Genomic DNA, 23,883 nt, shown 5'->3' with positions numbered 1-23,883 from the left:
TGAAATTAAATAATCACTCTTTATTCAAAATAAATAGCCCTCTCACTTGCAGAGAAAATATGCAAGCAAGCTCTGTCCTTTAAGACAGAAACCACATTCATCATACGGTCATTAAAAAGATCTGTAGAATCCAAACTGAAATCTACAAATTTCATATATACTGCTTCTTTGGAAAATAAAAACTAAAAGGATTAATTTATGTCAAAAAGTCATGTTAGAAACTAATTTCTTCTGAGGCTCATTTTAGCAAATCCTTGGCAGCACAAAGTGGCAGGGCTCCGACCCCTGAGAAGGGCTCTCCATAGTCCCCACAGGAGCACAGCCCCTGTTCCACCTCCCCGTCACTGTTCAGTGGCTCTGTAATGGAGTGTTTCCTAGGCAGCCACAGTACCCAGGACCACGGTCTCCAGCATTTTCCAGGTCCAGTGTGAAGAGGGAACCAAAGCTGAATCACCGGCTCTTAGGCAAGGCTCTCGAGTGTATCTGTGTCCACCTGCTGGACTCAAAGAGCTACACCAGCTGCTTCCTCTGCCCTTAGGCCAGTGAATTTCCAACCCTACAGTCACATAAACTACACTGGGTCAGTAAAGAATTGAGAAGGACGTCTTTCTCCTGCCTCCCCCATCCTTACCCAATACACAGACACACAGGCAAGAACTCTTCTTATAAATTCAAGTTCATCATCTGAGAGGTTGAGGCCTCCAGGGAGTCTTCCAGCTCCAGGGCACGCTGACTGTATGCTTCCAGATGCTTTCTCCAGATCTCAACTGCAACAGGAAAACAGCCCAAGTGACAGACACTGACAGGTCACAAAACTCCACAGAGGCAGGGTGAGATGTTGCTAGCTGTGCACAGTCAGCTCTACTCACTCTTCCACACTTGCTAGGCTGGATCTCCCTTAGTGAGCAGCATCAATCACAGCCCCCAACAGCATCAATGAACAGTGACCCTGGCAAGTCACTTGCCCTCCCAAGTTGGTCTTGGGTATAATTGCCCTTAAGCCACCTCTGTTTAGGTGGCATTTAGCTCAAATGTTAAGATCATCAAATGTAAGACCTTGCAGCTTCTGATGACTAAGATCTCAGAAGCAATGGGCAAGAGACGGATTCAGGACTGCCTGGACCTACCACAGTCCACTGTGGCAGCTAGTCTTAAGGACTCAGTGCCAGGCTGTTCTCGAACCGCCTGAGGTTCTGACTAACAATGAACGCAGAGGTCCCCTCCCCACAGCACTTACTATAGTGTGGTTCTTTTCCAGTGGAGGCGAGGGCGCCTTCATCAGTGGACTGGATGGGGTCCTGTATGGGTGGGTTAGGAGGGGTCTGAGGCCCAGGCTGTCCTGCCAGTTCCTGCCGCACCGTCTCCAACATGGTCTTGTATGCTTGCCGGGCCGCCATGGTCAGCTCAACCATCTTGTGGAACTGGTCCTGAGCACAAGAGAGCACATTGCAGGACAGCAAGGTAGGGGTAACAAGGGTTGTAGAGTCTTTACCATGGAGTACTGCCAGATGAGGAGACTAGCCAAATTTTTTGTTTTGTTTTGTTTTGTTTTTGTTTCTGAGACAGGGTTTCTTTGTGTAGTTTTGGTGCCTGTCCTGAAACTCACTTTGTAGACCAGGCTGGCCTCGAACTCACAGAAATCCACCTGCCTCTGCCTTCTGAGTGCTGGGAGTAAGGTGTGCACCACCACTGGCCAAATTTTTAGGCATGTGGTACCTCTCGGTTGGTAATAAACCTAGAGTTAAATTCAGGACCTCCACTCGGTCCTATTATGGAGACAAAGGCTACTGCTTTCTGAGAAGATTCTGTTTTGGGATAAATTCTCTGTAGGGTCAACCCAACAGAGGCTATGGTCTGCCTGTTGGTAGGCTTACATTATAGGTCACGACCCCAACTTCTTCCCATGGACAAGGAGCTAGGAGGCTGGGGCTCAACTCACCTGGGCCCCATCGTAGCTGAAGATCCCCACGATGCTGACAGGAACTGCTTTGTTCAGACTACGTCCTAGAGCCTTGCGGTTAAGTGCAAACACAAAGGGGATGTTTTGCTCACAGGCGCAATCTATGATAGTGTGCAGCGTGTCGTCCAGTCCACCTGGTCAAATAAGCACAGGTCCACAGGACATGGGGTTGATGCTGACTCTGTAGATAACGACGTACCCCACCTATTATCACAATAAGGTAGGCCGCCTGCCCATGCTAATGCCACCCGGAGAGAGCAGGTCCCAACCACAAGGAAGAATCAATTCTCAGTCAGACACCTCCAAAATGTAAGCTGCAAAATTCCCATCGTGCTCAGGGAAACTAAGAATCAGCTAACAGTACTCTGACAGGCCACTGACCACACGTCCCACTCGCAGACTGAAACCCAGAGGTGCAAAGGGGCTGGGGGCCTACCACACTGTGCAGGCCCAGGTGTCTGGTGTGCATGGGCTCCTGGCTCCTTACTACCTTGGGCCTGCTTCTGATGAGGTACCAGCAAGGCCAACACAGGGAGGAGATGAAGGAGCACTTTACACAGGTGACATACCTTGTCACTGGGTGCCCAATAGCACCAAGGATCACCCCAACAGAAGGAAGATCCGTCAGGGTGCTGGTGGCACACACCGCTATGTTCCAACATTTCACAAGAAGAAATGAAGAAATGACCTATTTACCTCAGAAATAGAAGACCACAGGGGTAGGCTCACAAAGCCCACGAACAATTTTCAGAAAGAACATACTAACAGAGTGGAACACCTTGACCCCTGCCCCTTTCCATGCTTATCTAAAGTGGCTAAATGTCAACTCCACTTGAACCCGACCTGTTCTTGGTACCTGATGATCTAAAGAGATCAAATGTTCACTTTACATTAACCTTAAATTTTAAAAAATCATGGCTTCCTACAACTGGGATGTGAGAAATTTTGAAAATAGTATGGGGAAGGAAGGGATGCAGGAGACAAGCTGCATGTCCTGCTTTCTGCAGCTCTACCCTGACAGCTGCAAGTGTGGTCCTGGGCTTGCAAGCTCCCCACGTCTGTTCTCACACTGCCACTGCTCTACTGCCTTTACCTCAAGAAACTAGAGAAGCACAGAGACACCCAGCTCTCACTGCAGCCCTCTGCGAAGGCAGGGCTAGGCATGCAGGACCCCCATGCTAGACCCCTGACAGCAGCGTAAGAAAGAGCTGAGAGGGAGAGCAGGAGGCAGAAAGAGCTTTCCAGGGGCGTATGATTAGCGTCTACTGGGAAGGTATTAGGAAGCTAAAAACACACCAGGCAGTGGTACCCAAACCACTTACTTGGAGCTGTGGAAGGAAATACTCCAAGGTTTGCCTAAGGATCAACTGAGGTTGCTAGGGCAGGAAGCCCAGGCTTGCCTTTCCCATTAGCAGGCTTTGTGTGACCACTTCAGTTTGGTGTGTGTAGATGTACACTGTAGACAAGAGCCAGAAAACAGTCCACTCCTTCTCTCCCATGATCTAGCACTACCAGACACACCCCCAGCCAGACAAGTCACAAAGCCCTGCCGTATTCTGGCTGGTGGTCATGGTGGGAACAGCGCTGAGTCAGCACAGAGGGGAGCTGCTGGGCCGCACATGTAGGTGTCTATCTGTTGCTGCTCCAAGGCCCGGTTGTAAAATGGTGACCTGAGATCATGGCTCAGGACTTGGCACCGGATCTACACCTGTTACCTCAGTGTGACTCTGGCTGAGTTAAAGGTTACACACAAGAGAAAGGAATGGGTGGGACAGGGAGACAGTTCATGTGTTCTAAGATGTTCCCTCCACTTCCTATGAGTGAGCAGAGATGCTAAATACAGGCAGAACAAATGCAAGCAGGACCAAAGACCCCTCCAAGGTCTCCAGCAACCCCACTGAGCTCTGGAGCAGCAGCTGGCATGGCAGAGGCTCACTCCACCCTGCGACGTGTCAGAGGACAGCCTGCTGGCTGGCCTCAAATGAAGGCCCTTGGTCAGAAGGAGGGCTAGAACCAGTGCTGGACAGGGGCTCAGTTCACAGTACACTGGGACTGACTACAAGCTGCCAATGTGCCCACCGACTATGTGTGACTGTGAGCGCAGAACACTGGGCACTGGCAGAGGAGCCTTTGCGGGGTGCCGTCACCTTTGGACTGTGTCTTCTCACAGTTGGGAGAGATGATGATGCACTTCAGCTTCCTGAGCTTCAGGTGCTTCAGGACTTCCCTCAGTCCCAAAACGAGCCGGCGTTTGGTCTTGGCCTTGACAGGATCTTTCTGGTACATCCGGTCTTGGAAGCGTACCAGTTCCTTGAGCAGCCCCGTGACACAAGCATCTACTTCTTTACTAAGCATCTGGCTGCAGTAGCTGAAAGGAGCCGAGGCACAAAAGATGCAGACAGCATCAGACAGAAGCCATGGAGACAGCAGTACTCACCAGGAACATGCAACTCCCGATAAGCCTGCGACACAAAGGCTGGATGCAGCCCTCTACTACAGGGAGATGCTATGAAGGCCCAGCCCTGCATGCCTTACGCAGGCCCTATCTGGCTTCTCTTCTGTGTCACCCTGCTCTGAACACTCATCTAGGTAGATGAGGAACCCTGTGAAAGAGGACGTATGGGCAATGCTGAATGCATCATACCCTAGGGATCTAAACTGAAGCCAGGTGTGGTGGCCATACCTGCAACCCCAGTATTCAGAGATTCAGAGGCTGCAGAAGTAAGAATTGAGTTCAAGTTCAAGACTAGCCTGGGCCACACACAGTAAGTCCATCACACACACACACACACACACACACACACACACACACACACACACACACACAGAGTAAATACATAAGGAAGAAAGAAAGGAAAAAGAAAAAGAATGGAGGGGAATAGGGAGGGAAAGAAACGTCCGTGAGAGTGAAACATGGAATGGGAGGCCCAGCCACTGTCACCGCTACCTCACCCCACTCCAGCTTCAACGACAGACTAGGACACTTCTCTTCAACCATTAGCAGAGACACACAGGATAGGATGCCTATATCCCACCCCTACTGCAGAACTAGTTTCGTAGTCGATTTCAAGCACAGGATTACAACATACTGTGGCAGACACTGCAGCCTGTGCTCCTACACCAGCGCAGGCAGGAGAAGTCAGAGTCAGCCCCAACCCGAGCCCAGCAGCCAATGCTCACTCACTCCCGGAACCTCCGGCTGTGGATCTTGGGGAAGGTGGCACTGCCAGGGGCGGGCTGGCAGGCCTCTGGGTCCCTCTGGAACTCCGTGGCAGTTGGCTCTTCTGACTCACCCTCAATCACAGGTGTAGAAGATACTGATTCTTCTGTTTTTTCTGAACCTTCAGAGAGGGAAAAAGAAAAAAGGAGCAATTACTGTGCACCGCTTCAGGGCCTTGCACACTGAGAGCAGCCTGCAGGGCAGAAGGCTCTTGGTGCCAGTGACACAGCAACAATCGTCATCCTGCAGAGCCAGCCAGGAAGAACAACACAGCCTCAGAGGGGGCAGGAAGACATGTGGACTGCCAGAGCAGCTTTCTGTTCTTTCCTACACCCTCTCCCCTTCCCAAGTCTGTCCACTCACTAATTTTCACTGTGTTAAAATACAGAAAAGTTACCATTAAGTGTACAGTTCAGTGGTAAAAATCTACCTTTTATGTTTGGAAACTAAAGAATAACATACTAGAAAATTTTATAAAGCAGGGTTAGCTGCTAAGCACTCAGGAGGCAGAGGCAGGCAATCTCTGTGTGTTCAGGGCCTACTGGTCTACACACTAAATTCCAGGCTAGCTAGGGTTACATAGCGAGACCATGCTTCAAACAAAAAGACCCCAGGGTTAGCAGCATGTAAGAGGCTGAGGCAGGAGGACTGCTATGGCCAGGCTCAAGAAAGGCCTAAGCTATAGTCAGTTTGAGGCTAGTGTGGGACACATGCCAGGAAAGGAGGTGGAGTCAGCATGGCACACACCACAGCTGCACTGTGCCAGGTCATAGCCCTGTGGCTGGCACCATGCTGGGGCAGTATCCCTGTAGGAGGCCTCTAACTAGATGACCTGGAGAGGGTCCCTGTAGTTTTCTCATGCTGTGAAAAGTCCTTTATCTGCACACATTTGCACTATGTACACACGTTTGCACTATGCACACTCCCTGAACATACAACTCCGTACAAAGTCTCTGGAAAATCATACACATGAATTTTTTTTGACACCAGGTTTCACACACTTGGTAAATATAAATAACCTTGGAGCTCCCAGCATCACACAAGACCAAACTTCAGGAAGGGGCTCCTCTGCCTGTAAAACTAGGTTATGGAAACCATATCCTCCTGGTTCCATGGTAACGTGCACGTGAGGCTGGCAGCACCACAATTTCTGCCACAGATCACCATTCTCATGGGAGCTCCCACCTGAAGGACTATTTCGGATGCACACACAGAAACTGGTACCTGCAGGGTGAAGCTGCTTGGCAGCTTGGTCACTGGCGCCATTCTCTATATTCTGTGCATCATCACTGGCCACAGCCAGGCTCACCGCACTTTCCTGGAGTCGCTGCTGCAGTCTCTCTTGCCGTTCTTTTAAAATTATCTTAAAATTCAAAAACAAATTAAAGAAAAAAACCAATTAAAACACCTAAGTATCTGTACCTAAAAGATTAGCTCTTCTGCCCAAGAAACGCCCAAGTTCAGCTTGCTGAATACACCTGGTCATGGCTCTGGAGTGATGATGACCCTTCACACCACATCTGACATGAGCAATGCACAGTTCTCTCTGGAGACACAAGGCTCTGATGCCAGTTGTGTGGCACAAGAGCCATCCACCAGACTTTTTCTTTTCAAGACAGGATTTCTCTGGGTAGCCCTGGCTTGTCCTGGAACTTGCTCTGTAGACCAGGCTGGCCTGAATTTGCAGTGATTCACCTGCTCTGCTTCCCAAGTGCTGGGATTAAAGGCGTGCAGCACCACTGCCCAGCCACCACGGACATTTAAATGGACCCAGAGCACACAGCACAGGGTCAGCTGGTGGACAAAAGGCCTGCAGAGAAGCCTCCACAGTCTGGAGAGCACCAGGGGAGAAGCAGAGTGCAAGGAAGGAAATGTGACACCCACCCCCACCCCGTCTAGGTTTCTGTACTGCCACAAAGGAGTAATAAGAGATTTCCTTTGCCCGCACTCTCCGTCTTGTTACAAGGAGAGGGTGAAGGGTTATTTGCCTGAGAAAACTTGACACAGTTTGGTCTAATGCTAGTCTATAATGTAAGCCTTAAAAGCCAAAGATGTGGGCTCAGTTTATGGCTCAGTGGTGGAATGCTTGCCTATGTAAGCAATGCTCTGGGTTCAATCTCCAGAACAACCGAAAAGCAGAAGGGCTAAGAGTCAGGCATACAGTGCAGAGTCCATCAGTCTTCCAGCACTTTGCTTCCATGGAAACAGTCCACATACCTTCTTCAGCGAGGTGGGCTTCTTGGCCTTAGGGATCTCCCTCTGCTTCCCCTTCTTTATCAGGGGGGCACTGGAGTCCAAGGGGTTGTGTGGGGTCTTCACCTGACTGGAGCGGCGGCCCCTCTCACCTGAGGAGGCGTCCTTGGAAAGGACCGGCACTGCTCCAACTACAATAGAGTGGGGATGCCACATGGTCCTGCTGGAGGCCCCGCCCACGCACCATCTGACACACAGCCTTTCTGGCCTCTGTCAAACCACCTTTTACTCCTTCTCACGGGCATGGGTTCTAACAGTATTTACTCTTTACCTGGGATCACGTCTGGAAGGTCTGTCTAAAACTACAAGGATCACACTACTGACTTGGGCTATTTGAGGTAGTTTGCAGTTAATACTGATGGATCCTGGGAAACTGCTCATCACCACTCTCTCAGGTGCACTGCCTCCTGTAAAAGTTGCTTACTGGTATCTTAGTGACACCATTTGTCTAGCTATATTACATGGCTCTTATAAAATTCTAGCCATGCTTCTAGTTGGTTCTTGAGATTCCTGGTGCAAAGGTGCCTACCTGAGAACACCACAGGTCTGGAGGACGGCTTGGCATGTGGGGCATGCTGCTGCTTCTCCAGCGCTGCCAGCATGCCTCCCAGGTCCAGCTGCACTGGAATCTGGCTCTTCTTTCCACCAGTTTTAAAATCATTCTACAAAGCACAAATTTACAAGTTTACTCCTAATACAGGATTTTTTTTTTTTTTTTTGGGTTTTTCGAGACAGGGTTTCTCTGCGGCTTTGGAGCCTGTCCTGGAACTAGCTCTTGTAGACCAGGCTGGTCTCGAACTCACAGAGATCCGCCTGCCTCTGCCTCCCGAGTGCTGGGATTAAAGGCGTGCGCCACCACCGCCCGGCCCTAATACAGGATTTTGCACACTATGATTTATACTTTGCAAAAATAAAAAGATAAAACAAAGAGATTAAGAGATTATAAAATTCACATTACCTGCTATCATTACTGTGCTTGGTTATTACTGTCCATTTCTATCTCTATCTGCACTGTGGATTAATAGCATATACTGAAAGCTTATGTGAAATCTTTGGCTACAGTAGTCTGTGAAGATGGGAATGGAGGCATATCCCAGTAATCCCAGCCCTTGAGAGGCTGAGGCAGGACTGCTGCAAGTTCAAAGCCAGCCTGAGTTCTCGTGTGAGACCTTGTCTCAAAAAGACTCTTAAAAACCCTAAAGTTTTTGTGTGAGGCTACCTGGTTGGAATTATGATTTCCCCAGCTCAGTACTGACTGGATAGGGTAAAAGAAGGAATGACCCCCTTTGGCTCAGTATGGACTGGGCTGGATAGAAAAGTGTTCCCTCTTCAGTTTCTAAGCAGTGTGTCCCCGCTTCTGACAGCAACTGTAGTCACCAAATCTTATTACAAAAAGGGCAGTCTGCTTCGGCTTCATAGTGGTCCAGTTGTCTTCCTTGGAGATCCATCAGAAGGCAGGCCTCTGTGAGGACATTCGGCGAGCAGGTTCTCTCAACAGTTCCCGTAGCGGGACAGACAGTTACATCGGAAGGAAGCGACAGTGGCAGCAATCTAACACTCACCTGCGTCTGCTGTTTACTCTGAAGTTTCGGGGACTCGACTCGGTGTCTTCTCTCAGACGCAGCTGACAGGTTGGGGAATTCCTCAGCATCCTGGGGAAAGCAAACCATCAGCCTCCTACACGGGGGTGAGCAGCTGCACACAAGCTCTCCCTGACTCACAACACTTTCTCTAAGACCCACAACAGTTCCCAAAGGTGATTACACACATCTCCACATCGCTACCACGGAAGTTTCAACTTTATCTTACTCTTAGAGCACGTTTTGAGATCACAGCTCTAACACTCTTGCCCAGGTCCAGAGGGATTGCTGCCAAAGACCTAGGTACTGCAGGAGTCCCCAGAACTGACCATACTGCCTTAACATGAGTCTATCAAAACACCTGTTCTTTAAAAGACTCATGTTTTTCAGCAGAGAAACTCAGAAATCCAAATCAGCAGATTTAAATAGTTTGGGGCTTATGGCAAACAAGGCAGTAAACAGACAGAGGCAATAAGCTTTCTAAGAACAATTAAAAATCATATTTTGTTGCAATTCTGTCAGCATTTTGGGTGCTCTGATAAAGTCATGTGGGAATTAAAAGGAAGAAGCATGCCCAGTTGACTGGCCTAAACACAACTCTCTGCCCTACACCTAACTACTATTCTGGAGTGTTCCAAGACTTCTGTGAATGACCTTTCCAGTTCTGTGGGAATGTCCTCGGCAGTAGCCCTGGGAGACCCTGATCTGGTAGGGGATGTGAAAAAGACAAAGGGGCCAGAGTGAAATGCAGTGAGCACTGAGCTGGCTCTTTAGTGTGTGTGAACATGAATGCAGGGATCCTGGGGCAACAATTAATATTCCTGTAAGCTAGTTCATGGGATTCTCCTGACCGGGGTCTACAAGGAACCTATGGCATTCTACACTTCCCTTCGATAGTGAGGCACTTCACTAGATACATGACAGGAAAAGGAAGCCTATAAAAGCTGGCTCTGCAAAGGAAGTAACCCAGCAACGAGAATGGAGGGGAACATGAGCAGCACGGGACAGCAGCTACTAGGCTCCAGCCAGCTCTCTCTGTCATGTGAGGAGACAGCCTGGAACAGGCAGAAAAGGTGGCGGACAGCGAACACTATTCTTTTCTCTTTTTGTTGACAGCTTCTTAAGTAGCCCTGGCTATCCTTTCTCCTCGAACTCTGTGTGTAGTAGCTGAGGATGACTTTCAACCCCCGATCCTCCTGTCTCTGCCTTCCAATTGCTGGAATCATGGGCATACACTACCATCCTGGAAGACTGTTAAAATTCTTTCGAAGCAGGAAAAGAATTGCTAACGGAGGCAACAGAAATCTTCGATTCAGAAGCCAGTGTGAGCCCGTGTCTGAGAAAACCGCACATGCACCACACCAAGCTCGGAGTAAATACATACTTCAATCCTTGGGGGCTCCTGAACTGCCAGGACTTCATAGCTTGATTTAGACTTGTCTTTCTTTTTCTTATTCTTTCTTGAGGTTTCATTTTGTTCACGTTCACCTCCTTGTGATGCTCTGGCCTAGAAAAAAATACAAAGAAAAAACTGTGGAATATAAGGGTATTTAATAGAATCTTTGACCTGTTCCAGAACAAAATTAAAACAGAGTGTACCGCTTTTCTGGAGACTTGCAGCCCTGGACATGACTGACTGCTCACCCTGAAGTCAGGCTATTAGAGAGCTGCTCATATTTAGGTGTGTCATTCCTGCCGGCAAGGCAGGTTTCTGTCATCTGCATGGGTGTCAGATTCCTAGGAGTCTCTGAACACAGCAAAGCCTGGCCCCATGCCTGTTAGGCTGACCCCCACTTCCATAGGACCAACAACCTGCTGCTTCTGCCTGAGGCTGCTGTGCCCTGGCTTTGGGGGCTCTTATACTTCCTGCCCATGCTTGGATTGGTGATTGTGTTTGACCCAGCTCATTTCTGGCTGGCTTCTCCATCTGTCTGGTGACTTGCTGGGTTTTCTGTTGAGAGCACTAACCCTTCTGCTGAGTTCTGTATCTGCAAACTTTCAGCTTTTTCCATGAGACTGAACTCATCAGCACAGCGATGTTTCTAGAACTCCTCTAGCCCAGGAGCATTCGCCCATCAGGAGAAAAGGCTCAGCAGAATGAGCACTCTTACCAACCTAGCCTGTTATGTTTAAAAGACCACTTTTAAGGGATTGTATAAATGCCAATTATGTTTTATTTTTAAATTAGATACAAATTTGGGATGTAGCTTCATGGGAGTACATATGCTAAGCGCTGGGATTGATTTCCAGTTCCCAAAGAAGGGAGGATACAAATATAAAATGAAACTCAGGAAAACAAAATCTCCTCTTAACATGTTTGTGTTTTGATGCCTACAGCGGGCTATACAATAACCTACTAGTGTGGGCTTCCCTAAGGGGCAGAAATTAAGAATCACAGACCAGGGCCTGGACACAGGGTTCAATCCCAGAACCAAACTGAAAAGTCACATGTACTTTTAAAAAATTCAAAGAGGTATGGAAGAGAACAATGTTCAGATGACTAAACTCTTGTAGTAACAATTGGCATTTGCATAAAAGAGCTCACAACAAAGAAGGTTCCAGAGGAAAAAAGTTTATCATCCAAATCACTACTGTTCCACTCCTTAAGAGGCAAAGTCCCCCCGTGTTCCCAAACCCCTAGACAGGGCCTGGCTCCACACTCTGTGGCCCACGCTGACCTGAAACTAGGTATATACCCCATTGGCTTCAAACCTGTGACAATCTTCCTGCCTCTGCCTCCCAAGTGTTGAGATTGTGTCAGCTGTCATATTTTGTCAAACAAGATCCTAACACTCTCTCTCTCTCTCTCTCTCTCTCTCTCTCTCTCTCTCTCTCTCTCTCTCTCTCTCTCTCTCTCTCTCTCAGATTTATTTATGTTTATGAGTGCTCTACTTGTACATACACCTGCAAGCGAGAAGAGGGCATTAGATCCAACTATAGATGGCTGTGAGCCACCATGTGGCTGCTGGGAATTAACTCAGGACCTTTGGAAGAGCAGCTGGTGCTCTTAACAGCAGAATTTTCTGTTTGGTTTCTTTTTTTTAAATATATTTATTTATTTTTAAAATATTTATTTACTTATTATGTATACAATATTCTGTCTGTGTGTATGCCTGCAGGCCAGAAGAGGGCACCAGACCCCATTATAGATGATTGTGAGCCACCATGTGGTTGCTGGGAATTGAACTCAGGACCTTTGGAGGAGCAGGCAATGCTCTTAACCTCTGAGCGATCTCTCCAGCCCTGTTTGGTTTCTTTTTAATTTTAGATTTTTGAGGCAGGGTCTCACTATGTAACTCTTGGCTATCCTGGAACTTACTTTGTAGACCAGGCTGGCCTCAAACTCACAGAGATCCGACTACTTTTGTCCTAAGTGTTGGGATTAAAGGCTTAAACAATGAAGCAAAAACCAATTATTTTAAAAAAATTCTGAAACAGATTCATTCCTCCCTATTTCCTCACTGAGTGCACCATGACCAACCACCTAATCACTCCTGCCACCATGCCCTTCCTGCCATGATAACCTCAAACTCTGAGTCAAAGCAGACTCTTCTTCCAAAACAAAAACAAAAATCTCAATAAAAACCTGCTAACAGATAAGGCCCACTATGTATGAGAAAACTGGCTTGGATGGCAATCTGGAAGCTACAACCAATAACCAGACAGAAGGCTGCTGTGCACCTGTACTCGGTCACTGGAGAAGGAAGAAAAAGGAAGGGGGACAAAGGGTTCACACTTGCAAACCCAGCTCTTGGAGACTATTGCCAGATCTATGCCAGCCTGGGCTACCATACCATGTGGGACCCCACTTCAAAACAAAAGACTCTTTAAAAAGAAATGCATTAGTTTAAGTGGGGGGAGGGGGAACATATTCTATCTATTCTGAAATCTCATAACAGGTAAAGTGAAATTAAATATGTGCCAGGTGATCACAAAATCTAAAATTCTATTATTTACTATTGTTTTAGTTTTAGTATATATAATGTTCTTTAAATGCAATTGAAAAAAGCTAAAGGAAAAAGCTGCATCAACACACACACACACACACACACACACACACACACACACACACGAGCATAAACTTATGGCAGCGTCATTTCTTAGTAGAATTCGAGAGCTGCGAAAATGGCTGTGGTAGAGTGCTAGCATGTATAAGGTGCACAGTCTCTCTCTCCCTCTCTCAACAAATAAAAATATAAACACTCCACATGTTTGCAGTTCTATTAATTTTACATACCAACCACAGTTTCCCTCCCTCCTTCCTCCTGTCCCCTCTCCCCAGCTCCTTCCTACCCTCCCCCCTCCCAGTCCTCAGAAAGAGTAAGGCCTCCCATGACAGCCAACACAGCCTGGCATATCAAGCTGAGGCAGGACCAAGCGCATCTCCCTTGCCCCCCCCCCCTCCCATCAAGGCTGAGCAAGTCATCCCTCCACCTCCATAGGGAATAGGTTCCAAAAAGTCAGTTCATGCACCAGGGACAGATCTTGGTCCCACAGCTAAGGGCCCCACAAACAGATCAAATGCAGAGGGCCTAGGTCGGTCTCATGTGGTTGAAGTGTTTTAAGACGCCTCCTCTCACATATAAAAGCTCTCTTATTTCCTGACAAATATCCCATTCTTGTCAAGGCTCAAGTACAAGAAGCTCATGCTGGCCACTATGGGATGGACTGCAGCACTCTCAGTGAGGAATCAGGAAAGAAGGTACCTAGCTGGGGCCACAGCAGACCCACAGACTCCGCCGTGAGACACGCCTCATTGTCCCTTCTTCCTACTGTGTACTACATGCAACATAAACTCTACCACCCAACCATGCTTAAGTGCACAGGTCAGTGGTACTACACCCAGGTACACATTACTGTAAGCAGGCAACTCCAGAGCTTTCTCCAAGTGTGTCACCAATAAGCACTAACTGCCCACTCTTTTCCCAGCCCATGACACTTAACATGGATTTGCTATATAGCCTAGATTGCCCTTGAATTTATAATCCTCCCGCCTCAGCCTCCCACGTGCCACCACCGCAGTCCCACCCTGTCTCTAGTGATGCGTACCTCTGCAGTAGGATGAACACACTTCTCCCTGCTGTAGGAAGGATCTGACAAAGCCTCAGATGTCACACTAACATGCTTAGCATCCGGTGATGAAGCAGTCTTCTTCAGGCTTATTACAGAAGCAATGTTTCCAGTTGCTGCTGCTGATCCTGAAGACACTGTCTGCCGAACAATATAACCCATTGGTGTCCAAGATAACTCTGCTTAAAGATAACCGCAATTACTAATCAACAGTAAACACGAGTTTCTTGATTATTCAAAAATGCACTGTGTAATAATCAATTACCCACAACATAACAAACAGGATAGAGTCTAGAATACCATCCTGGGAGACTGCAGTATTTACCCCTAGAATCATAGCACTTGCTGACTGTCCAGAATACTACCTCAGAACTACAGTACCCACTGGCTGTCCAGAACACCCTAGGACTACAGTATCTACTGACTATCAAGAAGACCACAAGACTACAGTATCCACCAACTGTCTAGAACACACCAAGGACTACAGCATCCACTGACTGTCCAGAATATTACCTTAGAACTACAATATCCACTGACTGTCCAGAACACCCCTAGAACTACAGTACCCACTGACTATCAAGAACACCATAGGACTACAGTATCCACCGACTGTCCAGAACACTCTGAGAACTACAGTATCTACTCTACTGGTTTTTCTTATAGAAGAGTGCATGCATGCATGTTCAGTCTCTTCCCCTCCAACTTATAAATTAATTATTTGCCTAGATTTCTTAACTTGGAGACCACAGATTGGTAGGCAAATAAGTTTTGATTAAACAACAACAACCCACAAAATACTCGTGTGGCATACACAGATTTAGAGTGAAGATCCACTTTGGGCCTACTGATCTTGCTCTGTGTCTGTAACAGCAGAAGTCAAGGATCTGTAGACCTGTGCTGGCAACTAACTTCATTACAACAAATGTGAGCACACTAAAGCTACCCCTCAGCTGCCCAGGAAGCTCTACATAGACACCAAACAAAAAGACATCCCTCACCACAGGGATGACAAATGCCTGATAGTCACATGACTCACACTACAGAGCAACTGAGACAGCCTTGGCAGTGAAGAACTGTCCTGGGATGCACCATACTGAATCCAAGAACACAAGAGCCCATATACCAAGGAATGGTTTGGACTTTTTGCTAGGATAAGTTTCTGTAACCATCTCAGAAGTAAAATTCCCTCAATGCTTTCTAAATACCTGGCTTCCTGGACAGGCTCCTGAAAGCCCACCAAGTTACAATCAACTTCCTGGCAGGAGAAATGCCCAGTAGCCTCCCCCATTCCTTGCTCTAAGGAGTGCACTCTGTGGTGCGCCGAAGGCTGCCTGGCTGTAGCAGCAGAAGAGGCAAACACCAAATTGGACCACAGAGCTACATGATAAAAAAAGTACAAAACAAGGCTACTCTAGCCACAGTCTTTTAATTATGGGAAAGGTTATTTTTTATAAAAACAAACTGTCTATTATTTTTAAGAGGAGAGTCTGTTGTTTCATGAGACAGAGTCTCACTGTAAAGACTAGGTTATCCCAGAACTACTGACCAGGCTGCGCTTGAATCGTGTCTTGCCAGTCTCACAAAATCTGGGGTTATAGACCTGGCCATAAAGTAGTATTTGTTTTAAAATCTGATTTAACTTTGAATAATGCCAATATTAATAGTTATCACTTAAATAAATAGATGCCCTGGGACTCTGACATTTTAAAGGTATACTACACCCTACAGTACTGAAAGAAGGCCTCATTCTTGGGTTAATAAAATTCCCATTTACAAAGACTTTTGTTCATTTAGAGTATGGTTTCTCATTTTACACTGACTGCCATGAATATGGGCGCCAATATTCTAAACTAACGCTGATGCTAGTTTTCAAAAACTCATTAGCTGTCTTAGAGCTTCAAAACTAACAACATTAATGACTTTGGCATTAAATGTGCTTATAAAACAGCCATTTTGTGGTCCCTCTTACCTCGTGCACATGGGGAACTGGTGGCAGCGTTGTCAGCTGCAGCTCCATCTGTGGGACTGCTCGTCACCATCTCACCCTACAAAGAGCCCAGCCAGTATTAGGTGAGTCATTTACAACAATACAGAATTGAACAGGCTTTTAGAATGGCCAGGTTACACAAGAGTGACACTCTGGGGTGGGGATGCAGGCTGCTCACTCACTGGAGGCCACTGAGGAAAGAAGGCAATAGCCCACATCTGAGCTGAAGCAAGGACATCGCAACACACCCCAGAGTAACTGCAACCCCTGCATAAGCAGATAGATTCATTGTAAATGTACATGGAAATGAGCTGCCATGTGGGTGTTGACCCCGGGTCCTCTGAAAGAGGAGCCAGTGCTGATAATCACTAGCCATTGCTCTAACCCTTAAAGTTTAGATGATTTTTAGGATTATATACTTTACAAATTTATCCATTTGCCGTTTTATTATTTCAGTATGGTCAGTAGCCTAGATTACAATTATGAAAACATAGCCTAGATTCGTGATATCGCTCAGCAAGTGAGCATCCGCCTATCACTTGTCAGTACCTGTGCTTATCCTCAGCCACACACACACACACACACACACACACACACACACACACACACACACACACACACATCTGTGCTTTTCATAAATACAACTGTCAGCTCACAAAGACAAATAAAAACGGGGGCTGGAGAGATGGCTCAGAGGTTAAGACCACTGACTGCTCTTCCAGAGGTCCTGAGTTCAATTCCCAGCAACCACATGGTGGCTCACAGCCATCTATAATGAGATCTAGTGCCCTCATCTGGCATGCAAGCATACATGGAAGGAATGTTTTATACATAATAAATAAATAAATCTTAAAAAAAAAACAATGAAAACTATAAACAATTTAATCAAGATGGTTTAAATGAATTGTAACTAGTAATAGGATAGATCCAAAAGAAACAGTTGTTGTCAAATATTTAATAAAATGTGAAAAAAAGCTCCAAAATATTTTATTTATTTATCTATCTTTGGTTTTTCAAGATGGAAATAGATGCACAGTTTTATCTTTCTTCTTTGTTTCCATACTATCTGGTACTCCTCTCCCTTGGTTAGGACTCTGCCACAAGTTAACTTATGGCTGGGATCTTGATGTCATCCCAGAGGCTCATGTGCTGGAGCACTGTTCCCTGAGCTGGCGGTCCTGTTTTAGGAGACTGTGGAACCTTCAGGACACAGAAACTGAAGGCTGGAAGTAGGGTCACCTTTTCTGAAGGTTATAACCTGCTCTGGTTCAGATGCGCAGGCTCCTGTCCATATAATATGAACAAGTCACCTCCTCACTTGCCCACCACGCTTTCTCATTATGATGTATTGTACCCTCTGAAGCTAGAACCAAGCTCATCTCCCGTCACCTTCTATGTTGGGTATCTTGGTCATAGCAAGTAAAAGTAACTAACAAAATAATCCACCACTTTTCAGTCCCTAGAATTATGAGTCAGTCTGTGGAAAACAAAATGGTTTAATTTGGTGGACTAAATCTTTGAGACCATTGCAGTAACCACTGAACTTACTGTTATTAAAGAGACTGAGTTAGAGGTAAAAAGCCTAGCCACTTCAGAAGCTGTCTCAGCTAAGTTTTAAACTTAAGTATTTCAGTTTTTAAATCCATTTTTACTTCTTTGTGTGTCGGGGAGGTGGTTTTCAAGGGCCACAGGGCATGCTTGGAGGTCAGTGGATATCATCTGAGTCACCACACTTGACTATCTCTTCAAAGGCTGTGAGACTATGGTGCTGGAAGGGGTGCTTTAAACGGACTCTACCAGAACCTTCCCCTTCTGAGGTGCCACGCTTTGCGCTACCAGGTTTCAAGGGCGCATACCAGGTGATCCTGTTGGAGACAGCAGCTCCAGACATTACAATCTTGTTATCATCAGGCTGGCCAAGTGCAAAGCCAAGGCCTCTCCCTAGTACCTTTCCCTAGCAATCTGGTGTGATTTAACATACAAAGTGTTTCAAGTGACAGAACACAAGGGCGTTTGCAGAGGACAGAGAAAACAGAGAGACAAGCCCTTCCACTCACCTCTACCATCTCCGCAGCTGGCTTGCCTACTTCTCCCAGGAGAGGCATATTACTGGCAGCTGAGCCAAGAGGCCCCCACCTGGGCTGCTTCTGTGTCTCTGGCACGTTACTGTTCTTTGGACTCTGCAGTTCAGGAAAGTCCAACCTGCTAAATTCAAATTCAGGTTTGGAGGCAGACGTAGTTTTTTCAAGGACTCTGGACTTCCGGTCTGTTCGTTTGTGGCAACCCTCTGTAATTAGAGGATGAAAAGCTGGGATAAAGGTTAGGATACAGCTTGCTCATTAGCACTCAAACTTGAACTTCAGAGAAGTGTGTGGATACAGCAGGCTGACGTGAACACACAGCTCGTCTACAGCTAACCCTCTTTACAACAGCGCTAGATACAAATGACAAGAGCCATCCACCGGAATGCACAGGTCAGGACTAACTCTAAAGCTGTGAGATAGTCAAGCCTGACTGCACAGCTGAGCATCCTAATTCCTCATGTTCCGGAGTTGGGCAAACTTAGGGGAAGCCTCACAGATTTCCTATAAGTACTCAACGCCCCCCTTTCCATCTGCTGGAACAAAGTGGATGGGGACTGTTGTAGGAAGCTGTGAGCCTCTTTCCCATACTTCAGTGCCAGAATAGTGAGATGGCCACAGCTCCATGAAGCCCCTCAGCAAATTATAAGCCCAAAGTTAGTACATTTAACACTGACATTGCCACACTTCCATGTGCCAGGTGGTTCATAAGTAGAGTTGATGAGAATAGAAAAACTTATTAAACCAAGTGATAGAATTACACATGTAAGTTCATAGCCCTGGTTAAGTGACAAAAGCAAAAACAAAACAAAACAAAAAACCAAACCAAACCAAACAAAAGCTGGGGGGGGGGGGGGGCTGGAGAGATAGCTCAGAGGTTAAAAGCACTGGCTGTTCTTCCAGAAGACCTGAATTCAATTTCAGCAACCACATGGTGGCTCACAAACATCTGTAATGAGATCTAGTGCCTTTTTCTGGCCTGCAGGGATACATACAGGCAGAACACTGTGTACATAATAAACAAATAAATCTTTAAAAAAAAAAAACAAGCAAAACGAAACAAAAAAAAAAAAGCTATAAACCAGGTGAAGTGGTACACACCTTTAATCCATTTGGGAGGCAGAGAACTCATTTCTGAGTTCGAGGCCAGACTGGTCTATATAGTGAGTTCCAGGACAACAAGAGCTACACAGTAAGACCCTGTCTCAAAACAAATCTAAACCAAATGAAAAACCAACCAAACAACAACAAAAAATCAAAAGCTGTAAATCATTATAGAAATAATTGTGGGGCTGGAGATCTGGCTCAGCAGTTAAGACCACTGACTGTTCTTCCAGGGGACCTGGGTTCAATTCCCAGCACCCACACGGCAGCTTGCCACTGTCTGTGACTCCAGCTCCAGGAAGTCTGACACCTTCACACATACATGTATGCAGGCAGAAGACCAGCACACACCAAATAAAAATAAGTTGGGGAATTTAGCTCAGTAGTGATTTCCTAGCAAGCACAAGGCCCTGGGTTTGGTTCTTAGCTCTGAAGAAGAAAAAAAATCTTAGCTCTTCGTCAGGCTGTCTCGAAAAACCAAAGAAAACAAACAAATAAACAAATAATTATAAGAAAGGAAAACTGAAATTGTTGTGTCTACGGTCAAACAGTACTAGTAGATGATTTATAGAAAGAACTGATGCAGCTGGGAACACTCTAAAGACTCAGGCATAGGAAAACTTAAAAATAGCTTTTCCTAAGCATAGTGGTCCATGTTAATAATCCCACCACTTAGGAGGCTGAGGTAGGAGGATCGAGAAAGTTCAAGGTCAGTCTCTGGTATATACAGTAAGGTCTGCCTGGTCTTGAAACTAAAAAAACAATATAGGTACCAGGTAGACGCCCTACTTTTCAGCCAGGTGGGAACAGAAATTTTCCAGCTGGGAGATGCACGTGTAATCTCCAGTAACCAGAGTGCCCAGGTTTGATACTATTTACCATGGCATTTTAACTATGGTCAAATCCTACGACTTAAAGTGAGCCTTCAGAATGGAGATGCGAGTTTAGGACTGAGCACAGACACACACAGTGTAAAGACTACGGTTGTGATCTGAACTAAGGACATGTTCTGAACCTTGGGGTCATCACCAGCACGCTATGTGGTGGTCCTAACAGGCTATGGAACCTTCTGAGTATACAATGTAACACATCCCATGCTGTATAGACCCCTTCCAGCCCTACTATTGCTTGAGAGAAGCGATGTCTAGAAACCACAGTAAGTCTTTTGGCCTCAGTTAGGCCAGGCTCCAGGGCACACTTCTTGGAGAAGTCATGATAAGCAGCCCTCAGGGATAGTACTGTTTCAGGAAGGTGTCAGACTGGCACTAGACAAGGTCGTTAGTTTTACCTGATTTCAAACCACCCTCGGTGCGAGCGGAAAGGTGACAGGAACCTCTAGCTGGTCTCATCTCGGATGGCACCGCGCCATCAGCCCTTCTGCTGTTTGACTTTTGCGCATCACATGTTCTTCTCTCATCAGAGGATTTTTTCTGCAAAAGAGATTTTAAGAAAATAGTACGAAATAAAAAACCTACTACCACACTGAGAAAGAAACTTTAGTCCAGCAAACCAGCAAGCATTCACAATTTAAGCATTTAAGGAAAGAATAGATCAAACCATTGGTAAAAAAGGTTGCTTATCACAAAAAGGTAAGCAACACTTAAATGTCACTCAGCACACTAATTTCTTACATTTTAAACACTCAAACGATCAGGGTCAGGACACTACAAAACCACAGCATTTCCTCACCTTCAATACACCTTTTGTGTCCTGAGGAGGGCACATGTGCTCATTTTGGGGCTTTGCTGTCCGAAAGCCCGGGTGGCACTGTGCTTGGCTGTAATCACACTGCAGGGCTGGCACTGAGCAAGCACTCTGTGCAGACTCAAGGGCATAAGTGGAACAGGCAAATGGATGCAGGGAGAGCTCAGAAGATACATACTGCGCTGGAAATGCAGGGGCTCCAAAGGCCATGTCTTCAGGATAAACTTTTTGTCTAAAAAGTGTAAATTTCAGTTGCAGATTTCATAACACAAACCAAGGACATTAATTTTTTTGTAAGACAATAGTTTAAACTTTTTATTTTTTTAGGGTCATTTATTCTAACACCGGAAAGTCCCCTACCAACAATGGAATGTAGGCTAGAGAGATGGCTCAGTCAGTAAAATACCTGCAGCAGAAGCCAACAACCTGAATTTGGGCTTCAGGGCCTGGGAAAGCAGTGTGTGGCAGTGTCTCTAGAACTCCAGCCCCGAGTGGGGAAGAGCAAACCCTTGGGCTCACTGGCCAACTGGTCCAGCCGACTGACGAAGCTTAGTGCGGCTCTTTCTCAAAAAAATGTAACAAGAGAACAACCAGGGATCAACATCAACCATGGGCGTCCACATGCATGTGCACCCATGTGCACATGCACTCACATGTACAACACACATGTACATACATACAACCAAACAGACCCTCTTTTTCTTCCTGCAAAGGCCGCTGCAGACCTTTTGTTTAAAACTAATGAACTAGGCAGCTGGGCAATAGAGCTCAATGGCACACAGCTTTCATAAAATGCTCAAGGCCATGGGTTTAATGCATATCGCCACAAAAGTAATCTGAAGTGAAAAAAGTTCAGATGGATGTCAGCACAGTAAGAACCTTTGCCAACAGTTTGTCCTTACTGTTGGTCAAGTACCTGACACGGCCGTTTGGAGGCTCTGGATTCAATAGCTCTTGGCCATTCCCTTTGCTGAGGAGTTGCCCTACTGCCTGCTCAGCCTCTTTCCTGGACCTCAGGATCCTTCCTGCTTCAACCCCTCCACCAAATGCTGCACTGCTGTGACCCCCCCCAAGTGGATACAACACAGCAGAGGCCAGGAGTCACACAAGATGGGCGCCTTAATCATTATTCAGTAGACTAGGGGTTTAACCTGAGGCCTTGTGTATGACAGAGCTCTCTATAGAGCTATAGAACTCCAGCATACTTTTTACTTTGTTTTGAGACAGGCTCTTGCTAAGTTGCCCAGTCTGGCATCTGGTAGCTATCTGACCTTTCCTTTGTCCCCTTCCCATTTACCCTTCCTTATTGCCATTTCTTTCTCCAATACAAATGCATTTGTTGGTTCGGTTTTGCTCTGATGGCTCTTAGGATCAGGCCCAGGGCCTGCCAAACAGCAAGCAGGCACTCGACTGCTGAGGGGCATCCTTGGTCCCTAAATGTGTGAAACAGGTTTAATGGTGAACAAATGAACCCTTCAACTGCGCTTTCTAAGAGTCCAGTACTCTCTGTCCTTGACTGAATTTTTAGCACAAAAGAGTTAAGCTAAGATCCAGTTCCTCCTGGTCGAGGAACCTCCTTTCCTCCCCTGCAATAGGATAGTATCAGTGTTTCAGAGTATGTGGGGGTAAGTGATTACCAGTGTCTCTAGGAAATAGTCCTCTACGTAAAGCAAGGCTTTTAGAAAATACATACTCAGTTGCCGGTGATTCCTGCACAAATGGATAGTAAGTGGCTGCGCAGCCAGGGAAGACACACGCTTCTGAGGACTCTGACCATGCCACATTGAGCCCAGCAAACTTAGGGACAAATGGTTTGACATCAGCTGACAACTTGATGCTATCCTGAGGAAGAAAGGGTGGGTTGGGCTATAACACGCTGAGATTTGCCAAATGCAGACAAAAATCAAAAGAAAGCTGCTCTATTCTAACAGGTCCAATTCTGACTAAAAGGTGCACAGCAAAGACAGAAATTCCTTTAGCATCAATATCTCCTTAATGATTTTTTATTAGGAAAAGACAATTTACTGGACCTCAAAAGTGAAATTTTGACCCTGAATTAAAATCGAAGCAAATCCAACATTGTTATGTAATAACAATCACAACTTAGGACAATTCTGAGGATTTAAACTCGGAGAGTTTTTTTTTTAACCTTTCTCATCTTTATGCATGAGATACATAAGAATCCTGGACCTACTGTAGCCAAATACACCCAGGGAACGATCAAAACTCTAGTTTATAAAATACACTGCTGAAATTTATTGCCATTGAGTATTTCAACAAAAAGCACCAAATATTTGATTTGTACTTAGTAAACCACATATAACCTTTGCGAAAAAAAATCATCTCACGGCCATGAGTCCCTGGAATTCAAAATTGAGCTTTGTCTTGCAGTTATTACGCAGTTATTCTGACAACTTCATCACCGTGTTTGGCCGATTTAGAGTGGGCTTCTGGGTGCGCCATCTAGCGGCCACGCAGGGTGCGGACGCGGGTCTGCGGAGCCGCGGGCCGTAGGCGGCCTCTGTGGCATCACTCCGTGGGCCGAGCCGTGGGAGGGCCAAGCCGCCACGCCCCAGACCTCAGCCCTGGTGGCCCCGCGCGTGTACCAATGGCCGCAGCCCGTCCCTTACCTCGCCTTCGGGCTCCCGCGGCCGCTCCGACGCCATGGCGGCCACGGAAGAGCCCGCGCAGTGAAGCAGGCGGCGGGGCCAACGACTCGACGTTTCCGCCTATCGGCGCGGCAGCGACAGGATATACGTCACCGAAAGGCGACGGAAGTCTTCTTATGGCGGAAGTGCTTGGCGTCCGGGTCTGCGGGCAGCACGTGGGAACAGACCCGGGGCAGCTGCTTTTGGAGGTGGCTTCTGGCAGCCTCTAAGGTGCGGCTGAGCTCTGCTTATGTGGGCCGGGCGGGAGGCCTGGCT

The 23,883-nt window shown here is 46.7% G+C and overlaps 1 protein-coding gene across 6 annotated transcripts; it reads right to left on the bottom strand.

The window, feature by feature from the left end:
• Secisbp2 (SECIS binding protein 2) lies at positions 1–23,710 on the bottom strand. Of its 6 annotated transcripts, none has more exons than XM_038333915.1 (17): positions 23,590–23,697; positions 22,653–22,801; positions 20,945–21,191; positions 20,544–20,685; positions 18,128–18,357; positions 16,053–16,128; positions 14,063–14,265; positions 10,398–10,520; positions 8,996–9,085; positions 7,963–8,095; positions 7,398–7,564; positions 6,405–6,543; positions 5,145–5,301; positions 4,108–4,328; positions 1,940–2,094; positions 1,238–1,427; positions 1–767 (listed from the first exon to the last, which is right to left on the bottom strand). In XM_038333915.1, the coding sequence occupies exons 1-17, from the start codon at positions 23,623–23,625 to the stop codon at positions 664–666; spliced, it is 2,562 nt and encodes an 853-aa protein (XP_038189843.1). In that variant the 5' UTR covers positions 23,626–23,697; the 3' UTR covers positions 1–663. The 6 variants fall into 6 exon arrangements, with proteins under 6 accessions (XP_038189843.1, XP_038189844.1, XP_038189845.1 ...); XM_038333916.1 differs by having other exon boundaries at positions 14,063–14,262; XM_038333917.1 differs by lacking the exon at positions 23,590–23,697 and adding an exon at positions 23,308–23,536.
• Between the last annotated feature and the right edge of the window lie 173 nt (positions 23,711–23,883).

The sequence above is a fragment of the Arvicola amphibius genome, chromosome 6 (assembly GCF_903992535.2).
Source record: "Arvicola amphibius chromosome 6, mArvAmp1.2, whole genome shotgun sequence".
Classification (NCBI taxonomy): domain Eukaryota; kingdom Metazoa; phylum Chordata; class Mammalia; order Rodentia; family Cricetidae; genus Arvicola; species Arvicola amphibius.
The sequence above is the reverse complement of the archived record's forward strand: the minus strand, read 5'-3'. Positions and strand labels throughout refer to the sequence as shown.

Bases quoted from the DNA above. Each gene is read 5' to 3' on its own strand.
- Secisbp2 (XM_038333915.1), bottom strand. From the start codon at position 23,625: ATGGCGTCGGAGCGGCCGCGGGAGCCCGAAGGCGAG. The intron at 7,565-7,962 runs GTAGGCACCTTT...ACTCTATTGTAG, and splicing joins CAGACCTGTGGTGTTCTCAG to TTGGAGCAGTGCCGGTCCTT. The intron at 2,095-4,107 runs GTGACGGCACCC...TTATTTGACCAG, and splicing joins TGAGAAGACACAGTCCAAAG to GTGGACTGGACGACACGCTG.